This window comes from Chrysemys picta, chromosome 12, assembly GCF_011386835.1.
Source record: "Chrysemys picta bellii isolate R12L10 chromosome 12, ASM1138683v2, whole genome shotgun sequence".
NCBI lineage: Eukaryota > Metazoa > Chordata > Testudines > Emydidae > Chrysemys > Chrysemys picta.
Genome location: NC_088802.1, coordinates 18,038,659 through 18,059,372, shown reverse-complemented (window position 1 = coordinate 18,059,372; position 20,714 = coordinate 18,038,659). Strand labels below are relative to the sequence as shown.

Below are 20,714 nucleotides of genomic sequence, written 5' to 3'. Positions count from 1 at the left end.
TTGGGTGTCCAGCTGACACTTGGTTGGGTCTGAAGAAGTGAGGTTCTTACCCACGAAAGCTTATGCTCCCAATACTTCTGTTAGTCTTAAATTGCCACAGGACCCTTTGTTGCTTTTTACAGATTCAGACTAACATGGCTACCCCTCTGATATTTGGTTGGGTTGACCATCAAACCTGCCTTTTTGAGAGCCCAAAATACCACAGTAATATGCTTCATATATTCAGCCCAGATCTCTTTGTAGATGATGATATTGTCAATGTAGGTGGCCGCTGAAAAGTGGCAGGGTCCCCATGAAGTCCAAAGGGCATGGTTTTAAAGTGATGTATTGTATCACAGGCAGATTGTTTAATTGTTGTGGAGTTGTTTCCTTTTAAATTTACCCTTTGTATTTATTTATTTTTGCATTATTAAATCTCTTTTCGTTTGTTTGCTTACTTGTTTTTTATGATTATTCTCATTGGGGGGTATATAACTTTATAAAATGTGGGGAAAAAACTAACCTGGATAAATTTCACACAAAAAGCTAATTTGATTAATTGGTAAGAAATAGGGTAATTGGGTTTGTTTAATCTGGAGAAGAGAAGTCTGAGGGGGGACATGATAACAGTTTTCAATTATATGAAAGGTTGTTACAAGGAGGAGAGAGAGAAAGTGTTCTCATTAACCTCTGAGGGTAGGAAAAGAAGCAATGAGCTTAAATTGTAGCAAGGGCGGTTTAGGTTGGCCATTAGGAAAAACTTCCTAACAGGCAGGGTAGTTAAGCACTGAAATAAATTGCCTAGGGTGGATATAGAATCTCCAAATCACTGGAGATTTTTAAGCGCAGCTTAGACAAACACTTGTCAGGGGTGGTCTCTAGATAATGCTTAGTCCTGCCACGAGTGCAGGGGATTAGACTTTCAGTCCTATGATGCTATGATTCTAATAGAATCACAGAGTTTACAACCAGAAGGGATGACCAGATCATCTAGTCTGACCTCCTTAAGAAGAAACTGAATAGAAATAGTTTCTAAGCCTTAATTATCGTATTGATGATAATGAGAAATAAAACATAAGAAAACGGGAACAACAAAAATATGGGAAACTCCAAACAAACAATGTGTGTATTTCTGTTTAATTTTTAGGCAAACGACATATAGAAATTGGTAAGTATCATTACCTGCCTCAGACAAAATTTCTATTTTGTATGAAATTGGATCCTGATCGGGGAGTTTGTTTAATTCTTGTGGAGTTGTTCACTTTTGAACTAAACTTTTACAATTCTGGGGTAATATTTAACCTGTTTTTGTTTGTTTGTGTGATTGCTTTTTTCATTATTATGTTTTTGGTTGGGGGATTTCAGTAACTTGATAAAATGTGGGAAAACACTAAATTACATAGATTTCACACCAACATTTAATTTGAAAAACTGATAAACAATAGAATCACAGACTTTAAGACCAGAAGGGACCACTTGTCCCTCTCTTGTCTGATGTCCTGAAGAGGTTGATTTCTCTCAGACTTCACTATTGTTATGATGAAAAAAGATAAGAAAATGGAAATGCCTAACATATATATTTATATATATATATTTATTTCTCTTTTACATTTTAGACAAACGAGATAAAGAAATAAGTAAGTGCCATTAGCCTCCTCTGATAAGAAACATTTCTATCAATTTGTATCCTCATGTGGGAGTTTGTTTAATTGTGGTGCAGATGTTTGTTCTTCTTCGAGTGCTTGCTCATATCCATTCCATTAGGTGTGTGCGCGCCGCGTGCACGATCGTCGGAAGATTTTTACCCTAGCAACACCGGCGGGTCGGCTGTGGAGCCCCCTAGAGTGGCGCCTTCATGGCGCTGAATATATACCCCAGCCGACCCGGCGCCCCCTCAGTTCCTTCTTACCGCCCCTGACGGTCGTTGGAACTGTGGAGCGCTGCTTAGCTGTTCTCCACTTTCCCTAGCTTATCTTGTTGTATCATAGTTGTAGTTATAGTTATAGTTCTAGAGTTTGTTGTAAATTAGTTAAGTAGTTTTAAAGTTGTTCTAAGTAGTCCAGGGGATTAAGGGGGTCGTCTCCCCCCTTTCTCCCCCGGCCGCGGGGCCGGGCTCATGCCCAACGCTCCCGGCTTCAAGCTGTGCGCCTCCTGCGCTAAACCTATGCCCACGAGCGACCCGCACGACTCCTGTCTGAAGTGCCTGGGAGAGTCACACCAGACAGATAAGTGTAAAATCTGTAAGGCCTTCCGTCCGAGGACCAAGAAGGAGCGGGACTTTCGGCTCAGGCAACTTCTGATGGAGGCGGCTCTTAGCCCGGACACTCCTTCCACGGGCAAGGCCCCGGCACCTAGCACCTCGGTGCGCAGTGCCCCGGCGGCACCGGCTGCGACGACCACGCGAGTGGCGTCAGACAAGCCTCCCCGGCACCGGACCTCGTCGGCACCGCAGACACAGCAAGTGCCTCGGCGCCGGTCCTTATCCCCAGGGCATAAAAAAGCCCATAAGACGGGGACATCCGTGCCGAAGACGCCAGCTCCCCCAGTGCCGGGGGTAGAGCCGCGTCCGCCGGTGGAGCAACGAAAACAGGTGCCTCCGGCACCGTCGACTCCGGCGCCGAGGCCGTTGAGTCCGGTGCAAATAGCGTCTCCCCCCAGGCCGGCGGTGATACAGTGCCTCCCGTCGACTCCAGAGACCTTCGCGGCGGCGAGAGACTTAATAGCTCTCACGGAGCCGGCACCGCCTCAACCACCGGCACCGACTGCACCGTTGACTCGCCCGGTCCAGTCGAAGGGGAAACCTGCCTTGATGCGCCCGCCATCACAAGGGCTGGAACCTCGGCACCGATCCAGGTCCCGAAGCAGGTCCCCACGCCGCTCGCAGTCCCGGCACCGAATATCGTCTCGGCACCGGTCGTACTCGCGGCCAAGATCTTCTTCGCGGCACCGCTCTTCGTCTCGGCACCGATATGATCGTCGGCACCGATCAACGTCGAGACGTAGTTCTCGGCACCGCTACGGTCGACGCTCGACGTCGAGGGGTCGCTCCCGGCACCGGGCGTACTCCAGATCCTCGTCGAGGTCCAGATCCGACTCCCGGCACCGACGAGGTCATCGGCACCGGTCGCGGTCCCGGCACCGATCGCCGGCACCGCGCAGAGATAGATCATCTCCGGACCGGCACCGTGCGGCACCGCAGCCCACCGGGATGGTTTCATCTCTCTCGGCGCCGCCATGGCCGTCAAGATCGGCGTCTCGTTCCTCGGAGGACCTGTCGAGATCGGCATACCCCCCTCAAGGGCACGCCGAGGAACAAAATTTCGGCCACTGGCAAGAGATGGCAGAGGACCACTCTCATGGACCATCTCACTGGTCGTTTTGGACCCCGTGGGCGTACCACCAAGAGCAAGGGGCTCCAATACCATCGACCTCTCGCTCGGGTCACTCGGTCAGAAGGGCCCCAGAATCCACCATCTCTCGGCCTCCGCCAGGAGGCATGGAGGCTTCGGTGTCCACGCCACCCGACACCAGGGACCCAAGTGCAGGTGATGCCCCGGCCCAAGAGCAGGGGGATCAGGACCCCCCCTTGGATCCGGTACCACCGGAGGCATCCTCTTCCTCCTCTCCGGACGAGGCAGTGGCGGGCACTTCATGTACGGGTCCCCCTCCGATAGATCTTCGGGCTCACCAGGATCTCCTGCGTAGGATGGCCCGTAATATGGACCTGCAGGCGGAGGAGATAGTGGAGGTGCACGACCCGATCGTGAACATCCTTGGAGCAGATGCCCCATCGAGGGTGGCGTTACCTCTGATCCGCACGATACAATCGAATGCGGATACGATATGGCAAACTCCTGCCTCCATTCCACCCACAGCGAGAGGGGTGGAAAGAAAATACTTTGTCCCGTCTAAGGACTATGGGTACTTGTATACCCACCCCCAACCGTGTTCACTGGTGGTGGAATCAGTGAATGCACGAGAGCGCCACGGCCAGCAGGCTGCAGCGCCTAAATCAAAAGAGGCTAAGCGGCTCGATCTGTTTGGCCGTAAGGTTTACTCAGCCGGAGGGCTACAACTTAGAGCGGCGAACCAACAGGCGCTACTGAGCCGCTACAATTTCAACTCCTGGAACTCTATGGGGAAGTTTAAGGAGTTGATTCCCCAAGAGTCCAGGGAAGAGTTTGGAGCCATGGTAGAGGAGGGCAAGAAGGTGGCTCGGACCTCCTTGCAGGCCTCCTTGGACATTGCAGACTCAGCGGCGAGGACCCTGGCTTCGGGTATCGCTATGCGCAGGATCTCCTGGCTTCAGGTTTCGGGTTTGCCTCCGGAGCTGCAGCAAACCCTACAAGATCTGCCTTTTGAGGGTCATGGATTGTTCTCAGATAAGACGGACTCTCGCCTGCAGAGCCTCAAGGACTCGAGAACAATCATGCGCTCCCTGGGGATGCATGTTGTGGGCCCCCAGCGCAGGCCATTTAGGCCGCAGCCTCAGCGCTTCTACCCCCCCCCCCGCCTCGTCAGAGACAGGACTCGGCCCGGAGGCGAGGGCGAGGTGGTAGAAGAAGGTGGACCGGCCCTCAACCCGGCCAGAACCAGGGGCCACCTAGACCACCTTCAGGCCCCAGGCAGAACTTTTGAAGGTGCGGTCGAGGACGGCGCCCCAGTCATCCCCCAGGATCCAGCCCCCTCCTTTTGGGATCGCCTCTCCCACTTCCACCGTGCTTGGTCCCTTATAACTTCGGACCGTTGGGTCCTCCGCACGGTGGAGAGGGGATACGCTATCCAGTTTTCTTCATTTCCCCCTTCCTCCCCCCCTTCCCCGTCCCTCTTCAGGGACCCTTCTCACGAGCAACTTCTTATACAGGAAGTCTCTACGCTCCTCGCCATGGGGGCCATAGAGGAGGTTCCAGTGGATTTAAGGGGCAGGGGATTCTATTCCCGTTACTTCCTCATCCCCAAGTCCAAAGGAGGTCTGCGACCCATCTTGGACTTGCGCGGACTCAACAAATTCGTAGTAAAGTTGAAGTTCCGCATGGTCTCTCTGGGGGCCATTATCCCTTCCCTCGATCCTGGAGACTGGTTCGCCGCCCTCGACATGAAAGACGCATACTTTCACATTGCTATTTACCCGCCTCACAGACGCTTCCTGCGATTCGTGGTAAACAGGGTGCACTACCAATTTGCAGTCCTTCCCTTCGGCCTATCCTCGGCCCCACGGGTGTTCACGAAATGTATGGCTGTCGTGGCAGCGTACCTTCGTCGGCAAGGGATACAGGTGTTCCCGTACCTAGACGACTGGCTGGTACGCGGTCGCACCAAGGAACAAGTTCGCGATCACGTCCACATAATAGTGCGCACATTCAACAAGTTGGGTATCCTACTCAACAAGGACAAATCCACTCTAGAACCTACCCAGAGAATAGAATTCATCGGTGCGGTTCTAGACTCCAGACGCGCACAAGCCATCCTGCCAGACAATCGCTTTTGCACCATCACGAGCCTCATCCAAGGACTCAAGGCCTTCCCAACTACCACGGTGAGGTCGTGCCTTACCCTGCTGGGTCACATGGCTTCCTGCACGTACGTAACCAGGCATGCCAGACTTCGGCTTCGCCCACTCCAGACCTGGGTGTCATCAATATACCGCCCACATCGGGACAGCCTGAATATGGTGGTCACAATCCCGAACTCGGTCCTGACCTCCCTCACATGGTGGCTAGATCACAGTGTAGTTTGCGAGGGGATGCCGTTTCACGCCCCACAACCCTCTCTGCACCTGGTCACAGACGCTTCATCTCTGGGTTGGGGCGCCCATCTCAACGAGCACCATACCCAGGGCCTGTGGACTGCACCTCAGCTAGCCCTACACATCAATGTTCGGGAACTGATGGCGGTGCGCCTGGCGTGCCAGGCATTTCTCAATCTCCTACGTGGCCGCTGTGTGTTAGTTCTCATCGACAACACCACGGCCATGTTTTACATCAACAAGCAAGGAGGAGCACGTTCGTCAATTCTATGCCAAGAGGCCATTCGCCTGTGGGACTTCTGCATCGCCCACTCAATCCATCTCACGGCATCGTTCCTCCCTGGAGTCCAGAACACTTTAGCGGACCGACTCAGCAGGTCCTTTCAAACGCACGAGTGGTCTATCCGTCCGGACATCATACATTCCGTCTTCCAGAAGTGGGGGTTTCCCCAGATAGACCTGTTTGCATCTCGAGACAACAGGAAGTGCCACGTGTTCTGCTCCCTGCAAGGTCGAGCCCCGGGCTCCCTCTCGGACGCGTTTCTCCTTCCCTGGAAGGACCACCTGTTTTATGCCTTCCCTCCGTTTCCTCTGGTCCACAAGGTACTGCTCAAATTGCGCAGAGACCAGGCACAGGTAATTCTGGTCGCTCCAGCGTGGCCGAGACAACATTGGTACACCACGCTGTTGGAACTCTCGGTTCAGACACCGATCCCGCTTCCGTTGTATCCGGATCTCATCACGCAGAACCACGGCCGGCTGCGTCACCCCGACCTGCAATCACTCCACCTCACGGCGTGGCTGCTCCATGGTTCACCCAGGCAGAGCAACAGTGTTCACACTCTGTCCAACAGATTCTGCTGAGCAGTAGGAAGCCCTCAACACGGACCACATACTTGGCCAAGTGGAAGCGGTTCTCCTGTTGGTGCGAACAACGAGCCACGTCCCCATTGCACGCACCTATTCCTCTTATTTTGGAATATCTCCTCTCCCTAAAACAGCAGGGGTTGGCGATATCTTCAATTAGAGTTCACCTGGCCGCTATATCGGCCTTCCATCCAGGGGAACTCGCGTCCTCGGTATTCTCTAACCCGATGGTCGTTAGATTCCTCAAGGGCTTAGACCGGATGTACCCACAACAACGTCAGCCCGTTCCGACGTGGGACCTCAACCTGGTTCTCTCCAAGCTCACAGGTCCTCCATTCGAGCCACTGGCCACCTGTTCACTTCTGTACCTATCCTGGAAGACAGCCTTCCTCGTAGCCATCACCTCAGCAAGGCGCGTTTCTGAACTCAGGGCGCTTACATCCGAGCCCCCTTACACAGTTTTCCATAAGGATAAAGTGCAGCTTCGTCCACATCCTGCCTTTCTCCCTAAGGTGGTTTCTCCATTTCATATCAACCAGGATATATTTCTCCTGGTCTTTCACCCTAAACCACATGCTTCTCGCCAGGATCAACGTTTGCATTCTCTGGACGTACGCAGGGCCCTGGCCTTCTATATTGACCGCACAAGGCCCTTTAGAAAGACGACGCAACTCTTCGTTGCAGTGGCCGACCGAATGAAAGGCTCACCGGTCTCATCACAACGCCTATCCTCCTGGATTACGTCTTGCATCCGGACTTGCTACGACCTGGCAGGTGTCTCAGCACCCCACCTCACCGCTCACTCCACGAGGGCCCAAGCTTCCTCGGCGGCTTTCCTGGCGCAAGTTCCGATCCAGGACATTTGTAGAGCTGCGGTTTGGTCGTCAGTCCACACGTTTACAGAACACTATGCACTAGTGCAGCAGTCCAGGGACGATGCTGCCTTTGGTTCAGCGGTTTTGCACACAGCAATGTCTCACTCCGACCCCACCACCTAAGTCGGGCTTGGGAGTCACCTAATGGAATGGATATGAGCAAGCACTCGAAGAAGAAAAGACGGTTACTCACCGTTGTAACTGTTGTTCTTCGAGATGTGTTGCTCATATCCATTCCAAACCCGCCCTCCGTCCCCACTGTCGGAGTAGCCGGCAAGAAGGAACTGAGGGGGCGCCGGGTCGGCTGGGGTATATATTCAGCGCCATGAAGGCGCCACTCTAGGGGGCTCCACAGCCGACCCGCCGGTGTTGCTAGGGTAAAAATCTTCCGACGATCGTGCACGCGGCGCGCACACACCTAATGGAATGGATATGAGCAACACATCTCGAAGAACAACAGTTACAACGGTGAGTAAGGTTTCAGAGTAGCAGCATCCGAAGAAGTGGGCTATAGTCCACGAAAGCTTATGCTCTAATAAATTTGTTAGTCTCTAAGGTGCCACAAGTCCTCCTGTTCTTCTTTTAACGGTGAGTAACCGTCTTTTTTCAAAGGTAACTTTTCAAATTGTTGCAATATGAAATTTTTTGTTTGCTTGCTTTTTTATTATTGCTATCATTCTTTTTGGTATGTATAGGTGTTCGTTTTGTAATGTAACTTCAATAAATTTGGGGAAAGACGAAACTGGATGAATTTCACAGCAAAAGCTAATGTGAAAAATTGGTAAACAATAGAGTCATGGAGTCACAGAGTTTAAGACCAGAAGGGATGACTGGATCCTCTAGTGTGACCTTCTTAAAAGGCGATTGAATATAAATAATAATCGCTCCACCTTAATTTTCGTATTGATAAGAACATAAGAACGGCCATACTGGGTCAGACCAAAGGTCCATCTAGCCCAGTATCCTGTCTTCCAACAGTGGCCAATGCCAAGTGCCCCAGAGGGAATGAACAGAACAGATAATCTTCAAGTGATCCATCCCCTGTTGCCCATTCCCAGATTCTGACAAACAGAGGCTAGAGACACCATCCCTGCCCATTCTGGTTAATAGATATTGATGAACCTATCCTCCATGAATTTATCTAGTTCTTTTTTGAACCCTGTTATAGTCTTGGCCTTCACAACATCCTCTGGCAAGAAGTTCCACAGATTGACTGTGCATTGTGTGAAAAAAAATAATTCCTTTTGTTTGTTTTAAACCTGCTGCCTATTAATTTCATTTGGCAACCCCTAGTTCTTTTGTTATGAGAAGGAATAAATAACACTTCCTTATTTAATTTCTCCACACCAGTCATGATTTTATAGACCTCTGTCATATCCCCTTTTCCATGCTGAAAAGTCCCAGTCTTATTAATCTCTCCTCATATGGCAGCGATTCCATACTCCTAATCATTTTTGTTGCCCTTTTCTGAACCTTTTCCAATTCTAATATATATTTTTTGAGATGGAGCGATCACATCTGCACACCGTATTCAAGATGTGGGATACCATGGATTTGTATTGAGGCAGTATATTTTCTGTCTTATCTTCTCTATCCCTTTCCAAATGTTTCCCAACATTCTGTTTGCTTTTTTGACTGCCGTTGTACATTGATTGTATGTTTTCAGAGAACTATCCACAATGACTCCAAGATCTCTTTCTTGAGTGGTAACAGCTAATTTAGACCCCATCATTTTATATATATATTTGGGATTATGTTTTCCAATGTGCATTACTTTGCATTTATCAACACTGAATTTCATCTACCGTTTGTTGCCCAGTCACTGAATTTTTAGAGATCCTTTTGTACCTCTTTGCGGTCTAACTGGGACTTATATATCTTGAGTAGTTCTGTATCATCTGCAAATTTTGCCACCTCATTGTTTACTCCTTTTCCCAGATCATTTATGAATATGTTGAATAGAACTTGTCCCAGTACAGACCCCTGAGGGACACCACTATTTACCTCTCTCCATTCTGAAAACTGACCATTTATTCCTACCCTTTGTTTCCTATCTTTTAACCAGTTACCAATCGATGAGAGGACCTTCCCTCTTATTCCATGACAGCTTACTTTGCTTAAGAGCTTTTGGTAAGGGATCCTGTGAAAGGCTTTCTGAAAATCTAAATAAACTATATCCACTGGATCCCCCTCTTCCACATGCTTGTTGACCCCCTCAAAGAATTCTAGTAGATTGGCATGGCATGATTTCCCTTTACAAAAACCTTGTTGACACTTCCCCAACAAATTATGTTCATCTATGTGTCTGACAATTTTGCTCTTTACTATAGTTTCAACCAGTTTGCCAGTACTGAAGTCAGGCTTACCGGCCTGTAATTGCCATGGTCACCTCTGGAGCCCTTTTTAAAAACTGGCGTCACATTAGCTGTCCTCTAGTCATTTGGTATAGAAGCTGATTTAAATGATAGGTTACAGACTACAATTAGTAGTCTGCAATTTCACATTTGAGTTCCTTCAGAACTCTTGGGTGAATGCCATCTGGTCCTGGTGATTTATTACTGTTTAATGTATCAATTTGTTCCCAAACCTTCAATCTGGGACAGTTCCTCAGATTTGTCACCTAAAAAGAATGGCTCAAGTTTGGGAATTTCCCTCACATCCTCAGCTGTGAAGACCGACGCAAAGAATTCATTTAGTTTCTCCACAATGCCCTTATCATCCTTGAGTGCTCCTTTACCATCTCAATCATCCAGTGGCCCCACTGGTTGTTTAGCCGGCTTCCTGCTTCTAATGTACTTAAAAAACAATTATCTATTACTTTTTAAGTCTTTGGCTAACTGTTTTTCATATTTTTTTTTGGCCTTCCTAATGATATTTTTACACTTCACTTGCCTGAGTTTATGCTCCTTTCTATTTTCCTCACTAGGATTTAACTTCCAGTTTTTAAAGGATGCTTTTTTGCCTCTCGCTGCTTTGCTTTGTTGTTTAGCCACAATGGCTCTTTTTTGCTTCTCTTACTATGTTTTTTAATTTGGGGTATATATTTAAATTGACCCTCTGTTATGATGGCTTTAAAGAGTTTCCATGCAGCTTGCAGGGATTTTACTTTTGGTGCTGTACCTTTTAATTTCTGTTTAACTGACCTCCTCATTTTTGCTTAGTTCCCCTTTCTGTAATTAAATGCTACAGTGTTGGGCTCCTGTGGTGTTTTCCCCGCCACAGGGATTTTAAATTTAATTATATTATGGTCACTATTTCCAAGCGGTCCAGCTATATTCACCTCTTCTACCTGATCCTGTGCTCCACTTAGGACTAAATCAAGAATTGCTTCTCCTCTTGTGCATTCCAGGACTAGCTGCTCCAAGAAGCAGTCATTTAAGGTGTCAAGAAACTTTATCTCTGCATCCTGTCCTGAGGTGACATGTACCCTGTCAATTTGGGGATAGTTGAAATCCCCCATTATTATTGAATTTTTTATTTTAATATCCATTCTAATCTCCCTGAGCATTTCACAGTCTCTATCACCTCCTTGTCAAGTGGTCAGTTATATAAATCCCTACTGCTATATTCTTATTATTAGAGCATGGAGTTACTATTCATAGAAATTCTATGGTACAGTTTGGTTCATTTAAATTTTTTACTTCATTTGATTCTACACTTTCTTTCACATATAATGCCACTCCCCCCCCCAGCACAACCTGTTCTGTCCTTCCGATATATTTTTGTAGCCTGGTATTACTGTGTCCCATTGATTGTCCTCATTCCACCAAGTTTCTGTGATGCCTATTGTATCAATATCCTCATTTAATATGAGGCACTCTAATTCATCCATCTTATTATTTAGACTTTTATCACTGCTATATAAGCACTTTAAAAACTTGTCACTTTTTAGCTGTCTTCCATTCCGTGATATAATTGAATGAGACTGTTTTTCATTTGACTATTTCTTATCAGATCCTACCTGTATTTTATCATCTTCCATCCTCTCCTCCTTACTAGGACATAGAAAATCTCCATTAGTAGATCCTCCACTAAGGGATGTTTCTGTCCAAACCATATGCTCCCCCACACCTATCAGCTTTCTGAGCCCTTAGTTTAAAAACTGTTTCTACAACCTTTTTAATTTTAAGTGCCAGCAATTTGGTTCCATTTCAGTTTAGGTAGAGCCCATCCTTTCTGTATAGGCTCCTCCTTTCCCCACAGTTTCGCCAATTCTTAATAAATGTAAATCCCTCCTCCCTACACCATCGTCTCATCCATGCATTGAGACCCCGCAGTTCTGCCTGTCTAGCTGGCCCTGTACGTGAAACTGGAAGCATTTCAGAGAATGCTACCATGGAGGTTCTGCACTTCAATTCCTTACCTAGCAGCCTAAATTTGTCTTCAGGACATCTCTCCTACCCTTCCCTATGTCACTGGTACCTACATGTACCACAACCACCAGCTCCTCCCCAGCACTACACAGAAATCTATCTAGGTGTCTCAAGAGAGCCGCAAACTTCGCACCAGGCAGGCAAGTCATCATACAGTTCTCCAGGTCATCACAAACACAGCTATCTATGTCTCTAATGATTGAATCGCCCATTGCTAATGCCTGTCTCTTCCTAACAACTGGAATTCTGTCCCCCGGAGAGGTATCCGCAGTGCTAGACGATACCACATCATCATCTGGAAGGAGGATCCCAACTATTATCATAAAGAGAAATAAAACATAAGAAAAGGGAAACTCCTAACAAATAATATATGTATTTCTGTTTAATTTTCAGGAAAAAGGGATACAGAAATTGGTATGTGTCATTATCGCTCCTCTGACAAGAAAAAATTTATACGAAATTGGATCCTCATGTGGGAGCTTGTTTACTTGGTGTGGAGTTGTGTGCTTTTAAATTTAACTTTTATAATTTTGTTGCCATTTTAAACCTCTTTTTTTTTTTTTTTTGCTTTCTTGTAACTTAATAAAATGTAGGGAAAGACAAAACTGGATACATTTCCCATGAAAAGCTCATTTGAGAAAATAATGATCAATAGAGTCAGAGAGTTTAAGATCAGAAGGGATGACTGGATCCTCTAGTCTCGTGGTCCCCAAACAGTGCAGCCAGCCCCCTGGGGGTATGTGGAGGAATGTTTGGGGGAGGGGTGCGCAGCAGGGCCCTGGTCAGCCCCTAAGGGGGGAAGGAAGGGAGCGCCACCCCGCCCCGCTCTGCTCCGGCCCAAGCAGCAGCTCCACTCCAACCTCTGCTCCGCCCCCAGCCCAGCTCCGACCTCATTCCCTTTCTGTCCCCAGACCAGCTCCACCTCTATTCCCAGCTCTTCTCTTATCCCAGTTCTTTGCCCAGCTCTGCTTTCAGCCCAAGCTCCTCTGCTGAGCCAAGTGTGCAGTAATGGGGGGGGGGGGGGGGGTCGCACACGGATTCCATTACTGGTAATGGGGCGGAGGGGGCAACAGGAAAAGTTTTGGCACCACTGATCTACTCTGATCTCCTTAATAGGCAGTTGAATAAAAATAATCTCTCTCTCGTCACTGTTGTAGGATGATAAAGAGAAATAAAACATAAGAAAAGGGAAACTCGGAACAAACAATATGTGTATTTCTGTTTAATTTTTAGGCAAACTACATACAGAAATTGGTAAGTGTCATTATCCTTCCTCTGACAGGAAATATTTTGTACCAAATGGGATCCTCATGTGGGAGCTGGTTTAATTGTTGTGGAGTTGTTCGCTTTTAAATTTAAATTTTACAATTTTGTTGCAATATGAAACCTCTTTTTGTTTGTATTCTTGCTTTTTATTACTGTTCTTTTTTTGGAAGTATAATCGTAATTCTGTAAAATGTGGGGAAGTGCTAAACTGGATAGATTTCACACCAAAAGCAAATCTGAAAAACTAAGAAGCAATAGAGTTATTGAGTCATAGAGTTTAAGATCAGAAGCTACCACTGGATCCTCTCATCTGACGTCCTGAGGAGGAGGTTGATTTCTCTCAGCCTTCACTGTCATATAGATGATAAAGAGAAATAAAACATAAGAAATGGGAAATGTCTAACAAAATAAATGTTTGTTTCTCTTTAATTTTTTGACAAACGAGATAACGAAATAAATAAGTGTCATTATCCTTCCTCGGAAAAGAAACTTTTTGGACCATTTTGGAGTCTCATGTGGGAGTTTGTTTAATTGTGGTGGAGTTGTTTGCTTTTAAATTTAATTTTTAAAATTGTTGCAATAGGAAACCTTTTTTGGTTGTTTGCTTTTTATTATTATTAATTATTAATTATTATTAATTATTATTATTATTATTATTATTATTATTATTATTATTATTATTATTATTATTATTATTGTTTTGTGGGTAAGGGGGGGTTGCTTTTTAATGTAACTTTATAAAATGTGGGGAAAGGCTAAACTGGATGAATTTCACACCAAAAGCTCATTTGAAAAATTGATAAGCAATACAGTAATAAACTAGCTAGTGGCCAAGAAAATACGGCCCAGGAGGAATTGTGGGAAAGCACTGGAGGACTATCAGCTCCTGAGATGGTTAACTTCCCTCCACATTGCAAAGTGGGCAGGTAACCAACCTGAATTAAAGTGGTACCTGGGCTACAGCCTCTACCCAAAGTCTTGTCAACCAGCCTGGGTGTAAAGCACCACCAAACTTGAGTCTGAGTTTTTGTGCTTGCACAATAAACAGATTGGGGCAACAGCCAGGTAAGATCCTGGTCTAACTATACAGTGAAGATCCACCCAGGGAGAGAGACACACAGGCAACCCAGTGGAGGTTCTGATGAACTTAAAACTTTCTTTTTCTCTCAGTGTATTAGTTTGTACAATATTGAATCATGCAATACTTGTTCAGATCTGCTCTCATCTCTAATTATGTGGCTGTTTTTAGGGTGGAAAAGATCTGTGGAACCTATAGAAGAAGGTAATTAAAGATAATATTTTATCAATGTCCAAATATCAGTTCCCATGAGGCAATGTGCCTCTTTTTCCTTGAATGTGGGAGTGGATGTGATAGTTCAGGCAGGGGTGAAAGTAACTTAAAGGACTTGCTGGTACTCCGGAGTCCAGAGGAGGGGCGGGGCCTCAACTGGAAGAGGCATGGCCTCCACTGGAAGAGGCGGGGCCTTTAAATCCCCAGGCCTTTTAAATCCTGATTTAAAGGGCCCGGGGCTTGGGCTGTGGTAGCAGCAGCTGGGCCCGAGCCCTTTAAATCACCCCCTGAGCTCGGGGCTCCGGCTGCCACTACCCTTCAGGGCCCTTTAAATCATCTCTGGAGCCCTGCTGGTGGAGTCCTGGGGTAGCAGCAGCAGGGCTCTGGGGACAATTTAAAGGGCCCAGGGTGGTAGAGGCAGCGGGAGCCCCAAACTCTTTCAATAGCCACCAGAGCCCTGCCGCCGCTACCCCAGGGCTCTGGCAGGCTCCGGGGGCTATTTAAAGGGCCTGGGGCTCCCACTGTCTCTACCACCCTGGGCCCTTTAAATTGTCCCTGGAGCCCTGGGGTAGTGGCAGTGGGGCTCCAGTGGCGATTTAAGGGGCCCGGGGCAGTAGCAGCGGCAGAGCCCTGGGCCCTCTAAATCGCCATCCGAGCCCCACCACCACTACCCCAGGGCTCTGGCAGCGGGGCTCTGGCAGCAATTTAAAGGGCCCTGGCCTCCAGCCCTTTAAATTGCTGTCTGAGGAAGCCGGTCCACCCCAGTATGGCACACCAGCTCTTGCCAGCAGGGGTGGCAGGTTTGTAGAAATTTTGGTGGTGCCCAGAACCTGCCTCTGACCAAATTCTGCCCCCCCAAACTCCACCCCCCACCTGTCCAAGGTTCTGGGAGGGAGTTTGGGTGGCGGAGGAGGTCTGTGGTGCAGACCCTGGGCTGGGGCAGGGGACTGGGGTGCAGGAGTGGTGAAGGGTGCAGGCTCCGGGAGGGAATTTGGGGATGGGAGGGGGTGCAGAGGGAGGGGGTGCAGGGGTGAGGGCTGTGGGGTGAGACTGGGGGTGGATTTGGGGTGTGGCTGGGGATGAAGGGTTAGGGGTGTATGGTGTGGGAGGGGACTCAGGGTTGAGGCAGAGGGTTAGGGTGCATGGGGATGAGGGCTCTGGGTGGGGCTGGAAATGAGGGATTTGGGGTGTTGGAGAGGCTCGGGGCTAGGACAGAGGGTTGGGGTGGGGGGGAGGGCTCTGGCTGGGGGTGAGGGCTCTGGTGTGGGGCAGGGCTGGGGATGAGTTTGTGGTGCAGGCAGGCTGCCCTGGGATTGGAGCCAGAGAGGAGGACTCCCCCCAGCCTTCTCCCCACCGGCAGCAGCAAGCTCTGGGATAGGGACCCTCTTCTCCCCTCTCCCCCTGCTCCCCAGCAGCACACTCACACCCACCACTGTCACTGCATGTCCTCGTAGGGCCCCTCTCAGGTCCAGGAATCTCCCTCGCCTCCCCTGTGGTGGGTGCTGGGGCGGCTGCCATCACATGTGCGCCTCCTCCCCTGCTGCTGCCCCTCACTGTAGCCTCACTGTGGGTGGGGGATGGGGCTGCCCCTTGCCCAGCATGGAGCAAGAGCGGTGACTGTGGGCGGGAGGGGGGGCCTGTACTGGTGGAGGGTCCCACCGGAAAATGAAATGGTCTGAGGGGGAAGAGCAGCCTGCCCTGGCCTTTGTGGAGGGGGGCACTAGGACCCTGCGGAGGCAGTTAATGCAGGCAGGCAGCATGGAGCTACAGGGGACGGGGAGAGACAGGCCCTGCTCCAGGACCCAGGGAGGTGCACAGGAGCAGAAAAGGGGGCCAGGGGGCACTCAGGGGAGGCGTGGGGGACAGCAGGTGGGGCCAGGGGGCCCGGCCCCGAACATTCATGGCCCCTGGACCCTCAATATTGCTGGAGCCAGGGCCGGCTCCAGCATTTCTGCCACGCCAAGCAAAAAAAAAAAAGCCGCGGTTGGCGGCGGCAGTTCAGCGACAGGTCCTTCGCTCCTAGAGGGAGTGAGGGACCTGCCGCTCCCGAATTGCCGCAGGTGCCGCCCCTCTCCCTTGGCCGCCCCAAGCACCTGCTTGTTAAGCTGGTGCCTGGAGCCGGCCCTGGCTGGAGCCATGAGCCCATATAACTCACTGCTGCTGCTGCTTGCCAGTACGCCGTACCGGGGCGTACCAGCTTACTTTCACCTCTGCAGGGCAGACCTCCCGAGCACCCTGCATTTTCACGGCACATCACAAGGTGAGACGGGGTTTGTGACTATGTCCTACCACACCATAATGAATCTACATCATATTGCGTCTACTCTTCGTGCCCCTCCACCACCCACATGTGCACTGCACCCTACAGAGATCTGTGATAGCAGTTCCCACTCATTGTACAGATCCAGTGGGATATGCACCTTCACAGCCACTTCTCCAGGGGGAGTTTGTTTTATCTCCCTGTGCTGATGGCCGATCTCCAATTTCTCTGTTTCTTCCTTCATCTTTTCCCTGTGAAGAAGGCCAGGAGCTCTGCAATGACCCCACGCTGATGGGGTGAGCAGGGACTGTGTCTGTGTGTGACCCTTGCTCCAGTCTGCAGAAGAGGAACAGAGCCTTGATCACAGACAGGGGCTCTTCTGGCTCCATTATACACATCTGGGGAGCTCCTGTGATCAGAGCTGTGAGCTTGTCTATTTTCTCCTGTCTCCATCCACCATGATCCCAGCATTCTCCCATCTCTGGTAAACAGGATGTCACTTTAGTCTCCCCATCACTAGCACGAACCTCTCCCTCTTTCCACCAGCCTATTCTACACCTCCCTGCCAGTGACAGATTAGCCATTGGGAAATGGGGCCTGTGCCCAGGGGCCTTGGCCAATTGGATGGCCCATGAAAAATGGGTGCCTCCATGCCCTGACCTGCTCTGCCTGCCCAGCACTCAAGCCAGGGAATGGGGTCGGGGCGTGGGGCTTCCCCACTCTTCGTCTGGAGCACCAGCAGGGTGGAGCAGGGCAAGCCCCCATGCCCTGACCCCATTTCCCCAGCAGAAGCATGAGGGAGTGGGGGGACTTCAGGCAGAAGGAGTGAGAAGGGGTCCCCACTAGCAATGGTCCAGGGCCCCACAAAACGCTAATCTGCCCCTGCTCCCCCCACACTTGTAGCTTCTGTCTCATTCCACCATGAACCCCCTTCCCTTGTGTTGACCCCTCACTCTCTGCCTCATGCTAATGTACTTTTGTGCTGTGACTGCTGCTGAGCAGTGAAATTCTGGGCATGTCCAATCCTGGTACCGTGTGGCCTGTTCCTGTCCAAGCTGTGGCATTTCAGAGCAAGCAGGGTGCAGTGGGGAGGCCCCATAGCAAAGTCCAGCAAGAGGCTGCTAGGACACAGTGAGATTTAAGGTGGGGCGGGAGGGGAGCTCTCTCAATATTCAGTGAGTTGTACCATCTGCTGGGGCTCCCAGCGTCTCTAGTCCCTTCCCTGGGGAGAGGTGGGGGCAGGAGGGGAAAGATTCTGAGTCTCAGGCCTGGCCCAGCCGATACTTTCACCCTGTCACTAATCCGTCTCTGCCAGGGGAGTGACTCCCCCCAGCCCTGTGCTGAGATCTCAGAGCTGACGGGTAAATCCTGGAGGAAGGAGATTCCTTGATTCACTCTCCAGTTGGGGCAGATTTTGTCAATGACACTGAGGGTGACCAGATGAGGGAAAGACAATATCGGGACACATGGGGGAGGTAGGGTGCCCGCCGGCGGAGCAAAAAAAAAAAAAACAGCACTCCTGGCGGATATCGGGACGCGGGACAAACCCCGAAATATCGGGACGGTCCCAATTTTATCGGGATGTCTGGTCACCCTAATGACACCATCAAACCCTCCCCCAGAGCTGAGCTCTGCCCCTAACGCTCTAATTCTCTCTTCCCCCAGCGAATATGACTCTGGATCCAGACACGGCTCATCCCCAACTCATCCTGTCTGAGGATCAGAAAAGTGTGAGATGGGGAGACACACGGCAGGATCTGCCCGACAACCCTGAGAGATTTGACATTGAGCCCTTTGTGCTGGGCTGTGAGGGATTCACCTTGGGGAGACATTGCTGGGAGGTGGAGGTGGGGAGTGGGCAAGGCTGGGCTATGGGGGTGGCCAGAGAGTCTGTGGGGAGGAAGGGTGGGATCAGCCATAGCCCTGAGGGGGGGATCTGGGCTGTGGGGTTGGCGGGTCAGTTCCAGGCTCTCACCTCCCCTGTGACCTCCCTGCCCTGGCGCCGGGCCCCCAGCAGGATCCGGGTTTGTCTGGACTGTGACTGGGGGCAGGTGACATTTTTTGATGCTGGTGACGAGACCCCGATCTTCACTTTCCCGCCGGGCTCCGTCCCTGGGGAGAGAATCCGACCCTGGTTCTGTGTGGAGGGATCCCATCTCAGCCTGTGTCACTGAGACTGGGGACCCTGAAATTAGCATCTCGAGCCTCACATTCCCCGGTCTCTCTGACTCTGGAGGACTCCCATCTACCCAGCCCCTGGCTCCTCATCTCTGTGACTCCTGGAAGCTCCTCCCCCTCTCTGCAGCCCCAGGGATGGAAGGGGGGTGAACAACCCCTGTAGCTGCAGGAGGGGCAGAGGGGCCCTGAGGGAAGACGTGGGGGCTGGGCAGGGGGCAGAACTAACAGCCGGGCTGGGGACAGGCAGATGTGGGGGTGGCAGGAACACAGAATGAATCAATCAGGATTTGGGGGGTTGGGGAGAAGCTGAAAGCTCCACAGCAGCAGGGAGCATTTTGTACAGATTGGTGGGATTAGATCTCATTGGGGCTCCCAGCCAGAGCTCCTGCCACAGGGGCCCAAGTTACCTTCCCCTGTAACTATGCGAGAGCCTGCAACACTGTAATTATCACACATGGGGGATGGGCAGGGAGTGCTCAAAAATCAGAAGATAAAGCAGGATACACTATATATTGTTTTGAGCCTCATGTTTTGGGCGGGGGCCAAGTTCATGATTTTTGGTTCTGACTAAAGATTTTTAAATTCTGGAGTTGGCAACACTCTGAGAATCACTGGTTGGGACGGGCAGGGTTGGCTGAATAAGAGGGAACAGAGAAAACACAAGGAAAAGATAAAGTAAAACAAAATAAACAGAGTCCTGGAGAAAGGGTGATAATTAAATATAAAAACAATGAAAGGAAAACTGTCATAACTATAAAGGGAAGGGTAACAGCTGTCCTGTGTACAGTACTATAAAATCCCTCCTGGCCAGAGACTCCAAAATCCTTTTCCCTGTAAAGGGTTAAGAAGCTCAGGTAACCTGGCTGGCATCTGACCCAAAGGACCAATAAGGGGACAAGATACTTTCAAATCTTGGTGGGGGGAAGGCTTTTGTTTGTGCTCTTTGTTTGGGAAATTGTTCGCTCTTGGGACTGAGAGGGACCAGACATCAATCCAGGTTCTCCACATCTTTCTAAACAAGTCTCTCCTATTTCAAACTTGTAAGTAAACAGCCGGGCAAGGCGTGTTAGTTTTACTTTGTTTTCTCAACTTGTAAATGTACCTTTTACTAGAGTGTTTATCTCTGTTTGCTGTACTTTGAACCTGAGGCTAGAGGGGAGTCCTCTGGGCTCTTTAAGTTTGATTACCCTGTAAAGTTATTTTCCATCCTGATTTTACAGAGATGATTTTTACCTTTTTTCTTTAATTAAAAGCCTTCTTTTTAAGAACCTGATTGATTTTTCCTAGTTTTTAGATCCAAGGGGGTTGGATCTTGATCCATCAGGAGTTGGTGGGGGGAAGGAGGGGGGATGATTAATTTTTCCTTGTTTTAAGATCCAAGGGGTTTGGATCTGTATTCACCAGGGAATTGGTGAAGAGTTTCTCAAGGCTTCCCAGGGAAGGGAATCCACTTGGGAGTGGTGGCAGCGGACCAGCTCTAAGCTGGTAGTTAAGCTTAGAAGTTTTCATGCAGGCTCCCACATTTGTACCCTAAAGTTCAGAATGGGGAAGCAGCCTTGACAAAAACACTCTGAAGAGGCAGTGAGAGGGGAAGGGATAAACTCCGGGGAAAGAATGGAGAACATAAGGAGGAATGAACTGTGACAGGGATGAGGGGAGAGTGGAAGACACAGAGAAATAAACTAGGGTTACCATACGTCCGGATTTTCCCAGACATGTCCAGCTTTTTGGGCCTCAAATCCCCGTCCGGCAGGAAATCCCCAAAAGCCGGACATGTCCGGGAAAATAGGGAGGGAGGGAGGGCCCGGCGGTGCTCACCCGGGGGTCGGGGGCCGGGGCCGGTGGTGCGGGACTGGGGCCAAGGGTGCTCGGCCGGGGC

At 49.8% G+C, this 20,714-nt stretch overlaps 1 protein-coding gene across 1 annotated transcript in view; it reads left to right on the top strand.

The window, feature by feature from the left end:
- Window positions 1–20,110, top strand: part of LOC135974857 (butyrophilin subfamily 1 member A1-like) — a 31,954-nt gene extending 11,844 nt beyond the window's left edge. The window contains exons 6-7 of the mRNA XM_065563895.1: window positions 14,356–14,388; window positions 18,323–20,110. Of these exons, the coding sequence (XP_065419967.1) occupies window positions 14,356–14,388; window positions 18,323–18,831 (542 nt within the window). The 3' untranslated portion in view covers window positions 18,832–20,110. The remainder of the gene's footprint in view (window positions 1–14,355; window positions 14,389–18,322) is intronic.
- Window positions 20,111–20,714: the final 604 nt, after the last annotated feature.